The sequence below is a fragment of the Lagenorhynchus albirostris genome, chromosome 7 (assembly GCF_949774975.1).
Source record: "Lagenorhynchus albirostris chromosome 7, mLagAlb1.1, whole genome shotgun sequence".
NCBI classification, from domain to species: Eukaryota; Metazoa; Chordata; class Mammalia; order Artiodactyla; family Delphinidae; genus Lagenorhynchus; species Lagenorhynchus albirostris.
This window is the reverse complement of record NC_083101.1, coordinates 677,076-694,338: the sequence shown is the minus strand read 5'-3', so window position 1 is coordinate 694,338 and position 17,263 is coordinate 677,076. Positions and strand designations below refer to the sequence as shown.

Below are 17,263 nucleotides of genomic sequence, written 5' to 3'. Positions count from 1 at the left end.
CCCCCTTGGGGTAAACCTAAAGATAAGGCCACACAGGAAGTTGATGCCAAACTCGTATTTCCCTAGTAATCTATACTCTCCTTCCTCCTTGTGTTTTCCTGTTTCAGTGCATAATCCCTCAGATTCTAATTCTGTTTCATATTTAACTGACCCTTAAGTGAAATACCCTAAAATAAACTCTGGAGGAGGGCTCAGCACTAACACATGCTGACCTGTACTAGCACACAGTGTTGTACCGTCAGAAAATAAGAAAGCAAAGGGTAGAGGCTTGTGTTTTCTAACTCGGAACACCTATCTGTTGTATTTATTAGTGGATGCTGAGGAGCTGACAAATTCCACAGTGGCCTATACTTCAACATCTGTTCCTTCCAGAGAGACAAGGAGGAACTGATCTATGGGAGTCAGATCAGTCACAAACCCAGTTATGTTTCTGGAGTTAAACCGTGTCCAGGTTTGGAAGCTACTTGGTTTACTGAAGCCGCAGTGAGGAAGTATGACTAATTCAGCATATGACAACGTATTTCAAGTTTATGACATGCTAAAGCAACTCAGAACGTGTATACACTTCCTTTTGCTTCTCTGCACAGGAGGCTATACAAGCACTTCTGGTGCCATGACATGAGCTTTTTTAATGTTCATATAAAACTACTTCTGGTGTTTTAAAGTAGCTTAAGAAAACAAAGCCACTCCTTTTAGTTAATACAAACAGTTGCTTAAATAAGTATGAAGAACTGAAAGTCAGAAACACAGGAAAACTGACAAGACAGAGCTGGGAACCATGCCCCACCCACACCCTGCCCCCTGCTGCCACAGAATCACCATTTTGAAGGGCCCCAGCAGATAAGGCTTATTTAGGAGGCCAACAGCTTTTCTGACTGCCTACCTGGAGATTCCATGAGATGCACTGAGCCCTATACAGAAAACCTGCATGCAGCCAGAATGTCAGTGAGATGGTCTGAGGATACTTCATTCTCAGAAAAGGTAGAGACATACTCTTGGTTTTATTGGTGGAAATGGTCTTTATGATGTCAAACCAAGTAACTTCCCTAGCTCAGCTGTTCTCCCACTTCCAGAGGTGAAGAACATGATCATAAAAGGAGCAAGTAGCTAGAAGGCTGGCGTCAGAGGTGGCTGCCTCCAGGTACTGGTCACAGTCACAGATCTCGACCCCCGAGGCATGCAGCCGGCCGCCGCTCTTCTCCTCTGCAAAGGGCTGGAGAGGACTCTTCAGCTTGCCTCCACTCTGGTGTTTGGTACCACCCTCTCCATCAGCATCAGCTAGACGCTCAAAACAGGGTGCTGGCGACTGGGCCGCAACTTTGAGGGTATAGACTGGGTCTGCTGTTTTGGCTCCTGGGTCGCTGCCAGGAGAGGACCCCAAGCAGAATGACGGATGGGTCTGCGGCAAGCGGCGGAAGTAGAGCCAGGACCAGTCGACTCCATACACCAGCGAGTTGGGCAAGGTGTAGGACAGAGTGACTGGGAACACTTCCTGATTCTCCTCTGGAGTGAGACAGAAGGACATGGGAAACTTACCCAGGGTTGATCTCATCATCCCCACCCGATGGCCCTACCCACCCTCGAAGCGAGACAATGTGCCAAGAGCAACCACCGTGTGTCACGCAGAGGACTATCAAGACGCGGACAGACAAGCGGAGAAGCACAGACCATCATCCTGCAGGGAATGCACTCTGTGTTCCTGAGAGAGGAGTCAGCCTGCACTACAGAGCTAACCCGTACCCTAACCCTACAGAGCTAACCCTAACGTGTACCCTAACCCTAACCCTAACCCATACCCTAACCCTAACTCATGCCCTAACCCTAACCCATAACCTAACCTGTACCCTAACCCTAACCCTAACCCTACAGAGCTAACCCTAACGTGTACCCTAACCCTAACCCATACCCTAACCCTAACACATACCCTAACCCTACAAAGCTAACCCTAACCCTAACCCTAACCCTAACCCTAACCCTACAGAGCTAACCCGAACCCGAACCTGAACCCTTAGGACTCGGCAGAAGCTTCTCGTTAAGACTTAAAAGCAAAGGACAAGCGAGTGAGCCAAATGGAGGGAAAGGGGTGTATGAGAAGAAATAAAGGGAACGGTAAGTGTAAAGCACAGAGGTGGAAAGACCCTGGCGTGTGTGAGGAACCACACGAGTGGACGTGGCTGAGGTGTCATCAGGAACTGGCGACACGTCAGAAGGGTCCCGTGATGCAGAGCTCAGCGTGCTGCATTAGAGAGTTTGGACTTGAGCTTGGAAAGGGAGTAACTCACTGAAGAGCTGAAGCGTGAGCAGCTTTCCTTATGGTGAGTTGCTATGGCAACTCTGAAGACAGAGGGCAGGACGGGCAAAGGCCCGGCCTTATTCTGGACAGAACATGGCTGAGAAAGTGTGAAAGTAATATGCGACCAGAAAAAGAAATGATGAGGTGTCACCAAACCTGAGATGGTCAAGGGTCCAGGGCAAGGCCGAGGCTGGCAAGAGCAGCCTCAGAAAACTAGTGGCCAGTGAGCTGGGGATGCGGGCTTAGAAAACTGTCACCAGCCGGAAGGCCCAGTGGCCGGCCATTCAGTCTTCACTTAGCCTGGATGCCACTGCCACCTCCCAAGTGCAGGGATCAGTGCCACTGCACTCTGCATTGTGATCGGAATCTGAATCACGACTAGAATAAGCAGTGATGCGGAAAGCCTGCAGCCGGCATCAAGAAACACACCAATGATACAACCAGGGCCCTGGAGATCCTCCTCCGTAACCCAGGGCTTTGCCTGAGCAGAGGCGGCTCCAGAGAGGAGCTGGACACCAAGCTTACCCTAGAGCAGAGGAGCTGGACACCAAGCTTACCCTGAGAGCAGAGAGGCGCCCTGGCACCACCACCGAAGGAAGCTCCCAGGAGACCTCCCGCTCCATGGTGTGCACGCTGGGGTACCGGGTGGCGAGGGTCACTGGGACAATAAAGGCGCACTGTAGCTGTACATCCAACCAGTGGCAGCACCCGCTCGTGGCCCAGGTGGACACAGCAGCCTTCCTACCACACAGTAATACCACACAGCAACAGCACGTCCACTACTCAGGTGCATGTGTAGCATGAACTGAACAACCATGCTGGGCAACAAGAAGTCGAAAAGTACTATAAAGTAGAAACAGTACAAGCAACACTCTGATCACAGCGCAATAAAACAAACTTAATAATGTGGTCAAAATACGAAAAATTGCTCCCACCTACAAATTTTAGAAACTTCTACTAAACCACACTTGGGTAAAAGGGGAAATACAAACTCAAGTCATAGAATTTCTTCATAAAAATGAAAGTGAAATTACTACATATCAGAACCTAACAATGTGCTTAAATCAGAGAAAAATTCAGACATAAAAACACTCAATACAAAGTAATAAAGATAAGTGAATTGTATTCCCAACTCAAAATGCTAGAAAAAGAATACAGGAGGCACAAGGAGAGAAACAACAAAGATAAAAGGAGAGGTTGATGAGGTGGAGAACAGAAACCACCGGACTATAATAAAAAAGTAAAACCCTGCTTCTTTAAAAGAAGTAAAATATACATGCTAGTAACTAACCTAATTAAGGAAAAAGACATAAAAAATATTGTATACTTGCATAAGTATACAAAGTAAAACATGGTAAATGGGAAATAACTATTAGAGAAGAAATTTTTAAATCCAAGTAACTTTACACATCTTTGGGCAAATAAATTTCAAAATGTAGATGAAATGAATAGCTGCCTGGGAAAATACAGTTCAAAACTGACCCCAGGCCTTCCCTGGTGGGCCAGTGCTTAAGACTTCACACTTCCACTGCAGGGGGCGGGGAAGATCCCGCATGCCGCCTGGCATGGCCAAAAGAAAAAGAAGAAAGAAAAAAGAAAACAAAATTGACCCCAGTAGAGACATATAGCATAAACAACCAACTTCCATAGAAAAATATAGAGAAAGTTAACACAGAACCATCATTCAAAAATACATCAGGCCCAGACAGTCTCACAGGAGATTTTTTTTTTTACCAAATCTTGAATGAAAAGATAATCCAAATGGCATATAAATTGTTCAAGAGAAAATGAAGAAAAATTTTCACACTTTTGGTTTTGATTCTCACATGAACCAAACATAATGCTGCTAAATAGCACAGAAGAAAGTCTGTGTCTCCTTTGAACGTTAATGCAAGTCCCCAGTAAGGTGCCGCCAGAGCCCAGTACCGCGCTGGAAAAACAACACACCTTCCAAAGACACACAGATGGCCGAAAGGCATGTGGAAGGACGCTCAACATAACCAATCATCAGAGAAACGCCAATAAAAACCCCAATGAGATATAACCTCACACCTGTCGGAATGGCCATCATCAAAAGACCACAAATAACAAATGTCAGGATGTGGAGAAAAGGGAACCCTCCTACACTCTTGGTGGGAGTGTAAACTGGTGCAGCCACTGTGGAAAACAGTATGGAGGTTCCTCAAGAAACAAAATAAAACTAACTACTGTATGATCTGGCAATGCCACTGCTGGGTACCTATCTGAAGAAAATGAAAAAATTCAAAAAGATATATGCACCCCAATGCTCACAGCAGCATTATTTACAACTGCCAAGATATGGAAGCAACCTAAGAGTCCATCAACAAATGAATGGATAAATAAGATGTGATGTATATATACAGCGGAATATTACTCAGCCATAAAAAAGAATGAAATTTTGCCATCTGCAACATGGATGGACCTGAAGGGTATTATGCTTAGTGAAATAGGTCAAAGAAAGACAAATACTATATGATATCACTTATATGTAGAATCTAAACTATAAAACAACTAGTGAATATAACAAAAAAGAAACAGATGTAGAGAACAAACTAGTGGTTACCAGTAAGGGGAGGGAGGGGGGAGGGGCAAGATAGAGGTAGGGGATTTAAAGGTACAAACTATTATGTATAAAATAAATACACTACAAGGATATATTGTACAGGGACTTCCCTGGCAGTCCAGTGGGTAAGGACTCTGTGCTTCCACTGCAGGGGGCATGGGTTCGATCCCTGGTTGAGGAACTAAGATCCCACATGCTGTGGCCAAAAAAACAAAACAAAAACAAGAAAAGAATATATTGTACAGCACAGGGAATATAATCAATATTTTATAATAACTATAAACAGAATATAACCTTTAAAAACTGTTAACCAGTATATTGTATACATAAAACAAAATACTGTAAATCAACTATACCTCAAAAAAAGTTTTTGACAACTAAAATAAAACAAAACCATAAGCAAGTGGGATTTACTCCAGGAATATATTCCATATTAGGAAATCCATAAACAAAATTTACCATATTAATATATCTAAGAAAAAAAATAATACAGTTCAATAGATATTATAAAAGCATTTAACAAAAAAATCAACAATTCCTGATTTAAAAAAATACTCATGAAAACATGATTGATGAATACTAAGCACACACATTAGTCCTTATATATCATCAAACCAAATGGGAACCAGCAGGGACCCTATCAAGGTCAGGAATAGGGCTTCCCTGGTGGTGCAGTGGTTGGGAATCCGTCTGCCAGTGCAGGGGACCCGGGTTCGAGCCCTGGTCCGGGAAGATCCCACATGCCGTGGAGCAGCTAAGCCCATGTGCCACAACTACTGAGCCTGCGCTCTTGAGCCCATGCACCACAACTACTGAGCCCATGCACCCTAGGGCCCATGTGCCACAAATACTGAGCCCGCGTGCTGCAACTACTTAAGCCTGCATGCCTAGAGCCTGTGCTCCGCAACAAGAGAAGCCACTGCAATGAGAAGCCCGCGCACTGCAACGAAGGGTAGCCCCCGCTCGCCGCAACTAGAGAAAGGCCGCACGCAGCAACAAATGCAGCCAAAAAAAAAAAATTGAAAAAAAACAAAAACAAGCAAGCAAAAAAAGCAACTGATGGGATGCAGTGAAAGCAGAGCCTAGAGGGCAACTGATCACTGTAAATCCTATGCTTAGAAAGAAGCAGGTTTGCAACTTGTTTTACAGCGAGAACTGTCAGAGCACATTCATGTGATAAACAGAAATGACGCAGTAGACGGAGGACTGAAGATTCAGAAGACGAAGCCCTTGAGAACAGCCAGTACAGGGGACACTGACCTTGGAACCATGATGGGAGGCGCCTATAATCCCTTGTTTGTACAGAGGAGGGGGACGGGAGATCATGAGGGATGCGTGAGGCGGGGAGCGCAGGGGGTGGGGGTTTAAGAAAAGAAAACGTGGAACAGCCCTGACGGTGAAGAATCACTGGCTACAGAAAGGTCAAGGTTTGCCTGACAAGGGACCCACAGTAGCATAAACTTGAGGTGAGATCACGCTGCATGGCTGTTTCCCTCCAGCCACGTTCTGTGGCTCAGGCATAAGCAGACTGGGGTTACCAGTGCTAGATTCTGCCCAGAGAGTACGAGGAAGCAGCAAGGGGAAGAGTTTAACGATGTTTGGAACACAAGGCCGTGGAGCCTACGCTGTCCGCAAGCAGGAAGACTTGGCAGAAGGTGGGACAAGGATGGTTAGGAAAGCGACCAGTGGTTAACACCTCTGGTGGAGAGGTCCCAATAGGGCCAGCAGACTGCTGAATGCAGAAGGTACCAAAACAATTGAGATGGTCAGGGAAGAACCACGGTTAGAGAGCAGCACGCTTGAAACCGAGATTCTGAAGTCGGCAGACTTACAAATCACGGCAAGGCCTACGGGGAGACCCTGGGAACGCGTGGAGGCTGCAGAAGAGCTTGGTGCAGCAAAAGCAGGCAGGAAACTGGGAGCCCCGCCCCAGGCCCCCACTCACCTATGGCCTTTTGGCAGCTGAAGATCGTGAAGCCACCGTGCATACACGCTGCCAGGAGCAGGTGCGAGTGGAAAGGGTGCCACTTGAGCCTCCACACCCCGCCCTGCACGGGCATGTCCGCCAACGGCTCCTTCATGCTCCGAGTGTCCCAGAGAAGAACGTGCTCGTCGTAGCTGAAACCCATCGACCGCAGAGAGCGTGCAGGAAAGCAAGGCCCCGGGGCAGCAGGGGTCACCTCCCGGAAGACCCGGCCCACTTCCCCTCCAGGACTCGGTTCCCTTCCCAAACCCCAACGCCCGCGCTCTGGGTGGAGAGTTGGCCCGGTCGAGCATCACAGTGGCCAACAGCAGGGAAGGAAGCGACGGTGCAGGAGGAACCCATGCGCACGGACCCTAGGGGGCTCACCTTCCCGTGGCCAAGATGTTCTCACGATGGGGGCTGCTCTGGATGCTGCACACGCCCGTGGAGTGTCTGAGAGCGAAGGGTGAGCCTGAGCAGAAGCCCGGCAGCGCTGCTCCGCCCGCGGGCAGGGAGGGCTGCCCCCCACGCCGAGCACCGCCCCCCCGGTGACGTACCTCCTGCTTGTGAACACGGATGTGCCAGGGGTCCTGGTGTCCCAGCCTTTCAGAAGGCCATCGTCCCCACCTGCATGGAAACAGAAAGAGCCACTGATGAGGACGGGCACTGATGGCCGTTTCTCAGGGACTGGGTTTATGTCTGTGAGGAAATTCCCACGGGTGGCTTTTCTCGGGTTTCAGGCTGCCACAGGCAGGGGAGCCCCAGAAACAGTCACCCCTGTGCTGTAACCGTGTCTTCAGACACCTGCAGGGAAAGACAGAGGCTACACCCGTAGGAAAAGGGCAGACCTATGGGGGCAGAATGACCAGGTCACACAAGACTCAACCCTTCGGGCTCCTGATGCCAGGAACCAGAGTGGCCCCGTCGAAGTGCTCCGAACAGACCTGCGTGCAGGAGGCATCAGACAGGGAGGCTCTGTAAGGTTCTGGAACCTTTGACACACCGCCATGTGTTTTAAAGAGAAATGCCCTTTGTAACCTTACAGTAAAAGAGCCCTGTGCTTGTTTGGGGGAAACTGAAAGGATAGAAAGAACGAGGGAGCTGGTGCCCTGACCCACAACCAGTCTTTGAAGAAAAGCAACATCAACAATAGAATGTCATGGTATCTCGAGGGAAAAGGGAAGAAACACTGAAGAGGAAGACCTACAGAGAGGACAAAAAGGAGCAAAAGAACAACCACGTCTGCCTGAAACTCCATCCGTCCATCAGCTACCACCCACCCACCCACCCACCCACCCACCCATCCACCCATCCATCCACCATGCATCCACCACCCACCCACCCATCCACCACCCACCCACCCACCTATCCACCACCCACCCATCCACCATCCATCCACCACCCACCCACCCATCCACCATCCATCCACCACCCACCCACCCACCTATCCACCACCCACCCACCCACCTATCCACCACCCACCCACCCATCCACCACCCATCCTCCATCCACCCACCCATCCACCATCCATTCACCTAACCATCCACCACCCATCCACCATCCATCCATCCACCCATCCATCTACCACACACCCACCCACCCATCCACCACCCATCCACCATCCACTCACCACCCATCCACCATCCACCACCCATCCACCATCCACCACCCATCCATCCACCCATTCATCCACCACCCATCTACCCACCCACAGGTACTTACTGAGCACACTACAAATCCCTATATCAGACAAAACGGATGTGGGATGAACATGATCTATGACAAGGTGGGTCAGCAGAGTCAGTCCATCCAGGCACTGAGCCTGTGTGTGAGCCTCAGATACAAGCTACCATTGTGTGGCAAACCTGTGAGGAGAACCGGTGTGGCTTCTTTACACAGCGGCCTCTCCTCTTTCTCTCACACTCCACATTTGCTCCACCAGGAAATCCTATTGATCGACCTTCACACCAAGCAGTCTTCCCACTTCTCCTCCTCTCCACTGCTCCCACCTTAGCCTGAGTCATTCTCATACCTCACCTGCATGGCAGGTCTCCAGCCTAGAACCTCACCCCCTTGCAATCTATACTCAACATATTAGCTGAAGGGGTCCTCTTAAATTTTTTTTAAATTTATTTTTAAAATTTATTTATCATTATTATTATTTTTTGGCTGCGTTGGGTCTTCGTTGCTGTGCGCAGGCTTTCTCTAGTTGCAGTGAGCGGGGGCTACTCTTCATTGTGGTGCGCGGGCTTCTCATTGTGGTGGCCTCTCTTGTTGCGGAGCAGGGGCTCTAGGTGCACGGGCTCAGTAGTTATGGCACACGGGCTTAGCTGTTCCGCGGCATGTGGAATCTTCCCGGACCAGGGCTCGAACCCGTGTCCCCTGCATCGGCAGGCAGATTCTTAACCAGGGAAGTCCCAGATCCTCTTAAATTTTAAAATGTAAGTCGGAAAATGTCATTCCTCTGTTCAATATCCTACAATGGCTTCATTCTACTCCGAGCAAAAGCCCAAGGCCCCCCTGCGGCCTGCAAGGCCCCGTGCCCTGTCTCTGTGACTCCTGACCTTGCCTTCTCTATCCTACTGCTCACTCATGTCATTCTGGCCGTACTGGCCGCTCGCTACTCTGAACACACCAGTCTCTATAATGCGACAATCTGCACCTGCTTGCAGCACCTGATGCCCTCAGCCTGTCCTAGCTTTCTTCTTCCCAAAGCCCTTGTCACCTGCAGCGCATAGTACGCCTAGCATTCACTGTCCATCTCCCCACAAGCGACGAAAGTGCGATGAAAGCAGGGACTGTTGTCTCTTGCTCACGGATGCCTCCTGAACCCCTAGGACAGTGCTTGGCACGTAGTAGGTGCTCAGTAGATGCTTGTTGGATGAATGAATTGGTGTTGAATTGTTAAATCACTGTCCTACTACACCCTTGCTCTGAATTAGCTAAGCCTCAAGATAGAAGAACTAATCTACAAATGAGAGCTCAAAAAATTAAATCTTTATCGTTCTCCCTGAGTCTGTTCAAGGGTGTGACAGCAAAAACTCCAGAAAGGATCCTCTCTCAGGGGAAAAGAAGCATTAAACACAAAATCATAATCAGGATGAGCAGGACTTCCCTGGCAGCCCAGTGGTTAAGAATCTACGCTTCCAATGCAGCGGGCTCAGGTTCGATCCCTGGTCAGGGAATTAAGATCCCGTAGGCTGCACAGCGTGGCCTAAAAACTTAATCAATTGATTGATTAATTTTTGAAAAGAAGAAGAGAAAACCAACAAGACACAGACTCAGAGGAGCAGTGAGCGGACAGAGATGTGTGATTTGGGTGAGCAGACCTTGTCCTGGGCCGGGACATTAGGCAGGCACAGGTATGTGACAGGGCAACACAGGGAGTATGGGGCTCAGCTGGAGACCCGCGGAGTGAGGCGCTGGGAGCATCCCTGCACGAGCGCTGCAGTGCTGGCAAGACAATGCAGAAAAGCTCAGGAAACAAGGTCTGGTTAAACACAGTGTTTGTGGAAGAGACACAGTAACTGAAGTCAGGAGAGCAGCAGTGCGGAGCGAGAGGGAGACCCACACAGAGGTCAGAGGATGGTGAACCCTTTGTGCGGAGGAAAAGGAGCCCACAAAGCAGAAGGAAGAGAAGCCAGAGAAAGAAGGGGAGAGTCCAGATGGCATGGCGTTGATGACCCAGGGAAAAGAATGTGCGGGGAGCGAGGGGTCAGGCATGTGAACGCCGCTGAGAGGCCGAGACGAGGCTGACGTGCTCCCTGGACTGGGCACCACAGCTGTCCCTCAGGGCCTCAGCAGGAGCTTCTGGGGGCCCAGTGAGATTGTGCAGCATCCTGACAGGCCAGCAGAACAGCCCTGCAGCCCTGGCCTCCCCGTCTCGCCCTGGAGCTCAGAACACTACCAGCAACTGGATGCAGAAAGGGATACGGGTGCAGAGGGTTTCTTGCCTCTGCAAATTCAGCAGCTCCTCTTCTGTCTTCTCTCAGAGACCCATGCCCTCCCCTGCCGTGAGCGTGAAAGGAGCTGACCTGAATGACCTCGTTCCCACGTCAGCATCCCGCTGCATACACACCACTCTCAGTACCAGGAAGTCAACCCTCTCTCTCTCACGCTTCCCTTTCCCTAGGAAGATAAACTACTCCAAAAGGGAACAGACAAGCCTGAAATGCATGACGAGTCACTACCGGACCCAAAGTACCAGGTGGAGAGCAAGGAGTTCCGACTGGATTTCCGAGTGTGAGAAGAAGCATCCAACACTCAGAGCAAGGGCGGGGGCGGCGGCTCCCAGGGGGCGGCTCCAACACGGGGGCCACCAAGACCCTGCAGTGCCTGCAGCAAACTGCACGTCACTCTCCGAGGAGCAGCTAAGCGAGCACCAACGACAGCTTTTGCCCCAGAAAACAGACTCTCCAAAAAGGTCCCTGAGATCCCAACGTGGCCAGAATCCCGCCCTTGGCCCGTGCCTCCTCAGCAACTCTCCAGAGAGGGGCGCCCAGCGGAGGAGTACCGACCTGAATACACGACTTCCGTCTGCCAGTAATCGAAAGCAGCAACCCAGGCCTCCAAGTGATGCGCCTGCCACGTGCCCACAGCCTGCATTCCTGGCCCTGCCTGGTGCGCCTGCAGGAGATGGAGCTGCCCGCTGGAGTCGCTGCCAATGATCTTCAAGGGCTGGTCACTGGCCCTGGACACAGGGAAGCAGTGGGGAAATCTGGCTGAAATACATCCACTGACCCAAACTCATCGCCTCTTCTGGCTCCCAACCAGTGACGCTTTATGGCCCCAAGACCTGTCACAGAGAGGCTCTCCAGGACCTGGTACGGGGACACACTTCTTAAGAGGCTTGCCTGGGCAGAGACCGAAGCTGCCAGTAGCTTGTCAAAATAAACCAGGGTCAGCTTCCCCTGATGAAAACACTCTTTTTCGGTGAGGACTGGCAGTGATTCTCCCAGGCTTGGGGAGCCGCAGTCAAGGCTAGCACAAGGTGGCTTTCCTTCTCTCTTGCATGAAAATACGAAGGGACCCTCAGAGGAAAGACTCAGGCCCGTCACCGCTGGCCCTCACCTTCCGGCTTTCCCAGTGGACCAGTCCAAGGACAAGGCCAGACACTGCTTTTCCAGGGCAAAGTGGGAGAACAGCTGTAGTGTGTGAGAGTTCTGCTGGAGAGAAAAGAACGCCATCAGAGAGGAACAGCCCCGGAACCCTGAGGAGACCATTCTCCTGGCTTGGGTATGCCATGCTTCCCTCATCTACTCGGTGAACAAAGTGTGTCAGTCACTCGCAGCAGAACCTGAGGACAGGGACTTCCCTGGTGGCAGAGTGGTTAAGAATCCACCTGCCAATGCAAGGGACACAGGTTCGAGCCCTGGTCCGGGAAGATCCCACATGCCGTGGAGCAACTAAGCCCGTGCGCCACAACTACCGAGCCTGCGCTCTAGAGCCCTCGCTCTGTAATAAAGACAAGCCACCACAACGAGAAGCGTGCTCGCAGCAACGAAGACCCAACGCAGCCAAAAAATAAATTAAAAAAAAAAAAGAACCTGAGGACACTGCAGACGGCCCAGGCCCTCCAGAAGCGCTCACACCTGAAGGAGGACTTTCCCACACATGTGACCCCAGGGGAAGCAGGTCTCTGCTTCTCAGACCCGTCGCTGTCCAAGCCCTCCTGGAGACTACTGCAGGCTCCAGGGAGCACTGCTGGTGCGGGTTCCCCACTGCCCAGGCCTCCAGGGACAGAGCTAAGGAGAACTTTCCTCTGATTCTCTTTCAGAAGCCACAGCTAGCCATTAAAATGCTGTTTCTCTTTTCTGAGGTCTAAGTTTTACTATCTAAGCAACCTAGACAGCGCTCAACTCCATCAACAGGGTTCCAGCAGCTGTATCCTCTCTTGGGTTTACCTGTTCCTGCCTCCAGCTCTGGTTCTAGATATCCTCCTCAGATATTTCTTCCCTCTCTCCTAAGACAGGGCTGCTGCTCTCAGCTGGCCTGAAGCAAGGACCTTGCTGTACAAGCCCTCAGGTGCTGTGAATCCAAGGCCAGCTGGACCTCTGCTCCAGTCCCACTTGCAGCACCTACATTAGAGTGGGTCCCCCCACAGACAGGGCACGGTCTGTGGGCTGTTTCCTTCAACCCACTATATGCCTTCCCTGTCCCCTCCCTCCCCCAACACGTGGTCATTTTACAAATGCACGGTACAGGATCACCGTCAGATGCTTGGGAAAATACGTGTAGGAATCACGTGCTCCCCTAATTATCAATGAGAAACACCACTTTTACCCAGTAAATGCGCTGCTCTTCTTAGCCCCAGCATCATCAACCCAGGATGCTGGCCCAGGCTTTCCTTACAGGACTTTCAGGTCCACTGACAGCCCCTCTGCTGATGACACACAAGGTGTCCTCCCCTTGGAGTTAGATACAGAACCCAGTAACTCAAAATAGACCGTGTGCTACCTTGGAATGTTTTATGGTAAAGTTCACCGTTGAACAGAAACTACCCTAGAAAAATGTTTGCATCAGCACAGCCTCCCTCCCAAACCCCCTCCATCCAGGTTCCTTCCACCCTCCACTAAGCCTGGCCCCAGTCACTGACCTCGGATCGCACCAGGCGGAGTAGCTCTATGGACCCAGAAGCATCTGCCACTCCCAAGAGCGCATGGCCGGCCACCGCGATGTGGCACCTGAGGAGATAACGCACGTGCCGGTCACAACACAGGATGTGCTGGAGTACAGGGGAACACTATGCGCCCCAGTAACTCATTGTTTACATTGCAGCTCCAGGGAATTCCCTGGCGGTCCAGTGGTTAGAACTCTGCCCTTTCACTGCCGAGGGCCCAGGTTCGATCCCTGTTCGGGGAACTAAGATCCCACAAGCCGCGCAGCACGGCCATAAATAAATAAGTGTATTTATTTCAGCTCCAAAACCAGGTTGGAGCCTACAGTTCTGTTCCAACAAGATCACTCAGCTTAGGGAGCAGAAAACTAGCCTCACTTCCCAGACTGACAGTACCTGTAGGGCTTGGAAACTGAAAAAGGAAACGAGCCCCAAGTCTACAGCATCTCCAAGTGCCAACAGGCAGGCAGGCAGCACAGTAAAGAAATGAACCCAAACTTCAGACACTTCCCCGTCCTGTTGCATGCTGTCAGGCATCAGGCTCCTCTGACCAAACAATTAGGTACTCATGACAAATTCCAAGCAAGGGGAACGGTTATCAAAGTTGTACCATTTCATGTCCAGGATCGCCGAAGTATCTCTTCTTTGCACCTCAACCAGGGGGCAAGGAGAGCTGTCCTCATTGAAACTATACAGGTAGAGACGACCCAAACGAATTTGAGGCTCATCAACATCCAGTCCACTCTACAAAAAATGCAAATGTGTTCTCTGATTACCTTAATAAATACTGAGGAACCCAAGGGAGGGAAAAGGGACTGAGGGAAAGAAGAGGTTTGCCAAGACTCCGGACCTCTGCCTGGAAGCAGCACCGATGATTTTCTGAGCTGGAGAAACGTCTCTTCTCTTGTACATGATTAGTGAGTAGGTGGATAAACCCTGCTGGACCCAGGATGGGATGCTCCTTCTAAATGGGCCAATAGACAGGAGCTACAGTTAGGGTCCCCACAGGACACAGTTTGCCTGGGAGAGTCCTGGCTTAGGCCTGTTGCTCCAGTGCCACTGTTCACTCTTAAAAGTATCCTGGTTTGGATCTGCATAGCTAGATGCCTTCAATAGATTACGTACAGCTCCTATGAAATTCCATTTTCTCTTTGCTCTAGACTTCATCCATAACCTTGACGACGCCTGCAGAGAGACGACATCCCGCTTTCAGGATGCCCTGTCTATAACCTACATTCTGGCCACAAGGCCAAGGTCGCATCCACACCTCCTGAACGACTCCACACAAGACTTTTCCCTTTCAGCCTCCCCCGCAGCAGATCACAGAGATCTCAAAGCCTGTGGTCGGCTCTGCCTCTCAAGACACTTTTCTCGCCCTTCTTGAGAGAAGAGTTCGAGTCTGGGGCTTTAGGTGCTCGGGAAATGCCACCTGAGATCGCAGACCTGCAAACCCACGGTGAAGACCTCCCTAGGCCACGATGGCCCCGCGCACCTTGCTCTCCGGGTCGGCGGGCTGGTCCTCCGGCTTCCGCAGCTGGTAGGTGCCGCACGCCAGCAAGTGCCTGCAGCCCTCCAGCGGGCACCACTCCACCGAGTCCACGGTGTGCTCCGTGTCCACCGCCTGCAACAGCCGGACGCGACTGCCGGCCGCCCAGCATTCGGATAAGGACGCGGCGGCGACCGGGGTGGCGTACAGCGGGCGGCGGAGAAGTGAGGAAGCCAGGCTGACAGCAGGGTCCCCTAGCCCGCGTCGCCAAGAAGGTGCACAGCCCAAGGGGCGGTACTTCTCCCACTTCCGCCGTCGTCCCCATGACTCCTTCCGGGGAGGGACTTCCGGCCCCCGTGGACGCCAGCGTGAGGCAGAGATCTCACGCCCCCTGCCGGCCGGCGGGCCTCGACTGGCCCCACGTGCCACGGCGCGTCCCCTGCCGTGGCGGCGAGACGCGGGCCTGGGAGGGGACAGCCGAGCGTCCAGCACAGAGTCACGGGCGAGCTGGGCTCTGAAGGGGGAGCAGAGGAGAGCGTGGCATGGAGGTGGGGTGTGCAAAGGGCTTGGGCGTCCAGGGAGCAGAGTCCAGGGTCTGACCCAAAAGGGCTGGGCCTGGGCTGCCCACCCTCTCCCTGGTCATGTCCACCCCCAAGGAGCCGCCCATAGGGCAGTAAGTGCGGCGCACCGGTGGGCGCACATATGCCTGACTGGACAGCAGAGAAAGGAGACAGGGTCGGCCTCAGGGCCCCGAGCATGGGTGGTGGACAGGAAGGTGGGCAGAAGGCATGGAGAAGAGCCAGCGTCTAAGCCCCAGCGGCAGGGGTCTGTGCGCCAGTTAGATTTAGGATGAAGGGGAGGACACCCAGCACAGCCACGATCTGATTTGGTAAACCAGGTATGTGCCGACAGCATTCAATAAAGTCAGTGAACTCTACAGAACACGTTTGGGGAAGGCAAGTGTCTGATATTGTTATGGATTGAATTGTGTCCGCAAAAAAGATATATTGAAGTCTTATCTCCGGTACCACAGAATGTGACCTTTGGAAACAGGGTCTTTAGTAACAGAAGTAATCCAGTTAAAATGAGGTCATTAGGATGGCCCTAATCCACTATGACTGGCATCCTTAGGAAGGGGAGGTGTGGTCTGTTAGACACCAATGGAAGACAAGACAATGTAAAGACTGGTAGGTCTCTATGAGGCAAGAACCGCCTGAGGCTGCCGGAAGCTGGGAGAGCCTGGAACAAACCTTCCCTAGAGCCTTCAGAGGGAGCATGGCCCTGCCCACACCTTGATTTGAGAATTCTGGCTTCTAGGACCTAGACCATACATTGTTTTCAGCCACCAGCTTGAGATAATTTGTTATGGCAGCTCCAACAAATGGGACAAGACAAATCCACATGGCTACCTGGGTAGTTAGCCTGTGGTTTTTAAAGTGGATTCGATCACTAGAAACACAGATACCAGTCAGCAGCTCAGATGGCAGCTGAAGCAGAGAAGCAGAAAAGGTTGGTCAGGAAGCCACAGGACAGCCTGAAATGGCTGAGCCACACATCTTGATTTGATCTGGTACAAAAGGCAGTCAGGCCAAGCAGCCCCCTACACCTCGCTCCAAACAGGTAAGAAACATGGCCCACGTTTTAACCATGAGTGAATGCTGAACTTTCAGACGCTCTCCGATGTGTGCCTACAAAAATTAAGAGGTTCGGGGCCTTTAGAAGAGAAAAGAAACCAGGGGCTGGGTATCAAATAAAGAACAAGGGAAGCAAAGGGGAATAAAAACACTGTGTGGACCCTGGGGCAGCTTCACGAGGGCATCCACTCCAGGAGACTTGATATGAGCAAACCCTAGGCCCCCATGGCCACCACCCTCTTAGCTCCAGCCCAGACTCAAAGAGTCTGTAACAAGTAGGACAAGACACAGCACCATCAGGAGGGGACAGCCACCAACTAAACTACAGCACCAGCTCCTGCAGCCACGTTGGACAGCGATCCCCAGGTCAAGGCTATTCCAGATGAGCCATGAGCCACGGCGGCAAGCACCCGGGATCAGGACCCAGCGTGGCATCCTATGGGTCGGCCGACACTCTGGCACTTCCCTTTCAATGTAGTTTTCCAAGGAATAGCTGATCACAAGACAGTCCTGGTCAGGAAACGTAAAAAGCCCGGAGGGCCGACCTGGCCACTCCCCAAAGGACACAGGCAAGACACACAGCCTGTAGCCCAGGGCCTCCTCATCCCAGGAGCCTGTTTTTAAAAGCAGACTGAGCACACTCAGGGCCCCATGCCTGGAAGACTACCCAAACCTCAACACGCTGGT

The 17,263-nt window shown here is 51.5% G+C and overlaps 1 protein-coding gene across 1 annotated transcript; it reads right to left on the bottom strand.

Moving 5' to 3' along the window:
* Positions 1-510: 510 nt before the first annotated feature.
* On the bottom strand, positions 511-15,700 carry DPH7 (diphthamide biosynthesis 7). The gene is made up of 10 exons (XM_060153656.1): positions 15,631-15,700; positions 14,949-15,577; positions 14,067-14,200; positions 13,436-13,523; positions 11,911-12,005; positions 11,358-11,530; positions 7,398-7,467; positions 7,228-7,293; positions 6,823-6,995; positions 511-1,503 (listed from the first exon to the last, which is right to left on the bottom strand). The coding sequence occupies exons 1-10, from the start codon at positions 15,698-15,700 to the stop codon at positions 1,052-1,054; spliced, it is 1,950 nt and encodes a 649-aa protein (XP_060009639.1). The 3' UTR covers positions 511-1,051.
* Between the last annotated feature and the right edge of the window lie 1,563 nt (positions 15,701-17,263).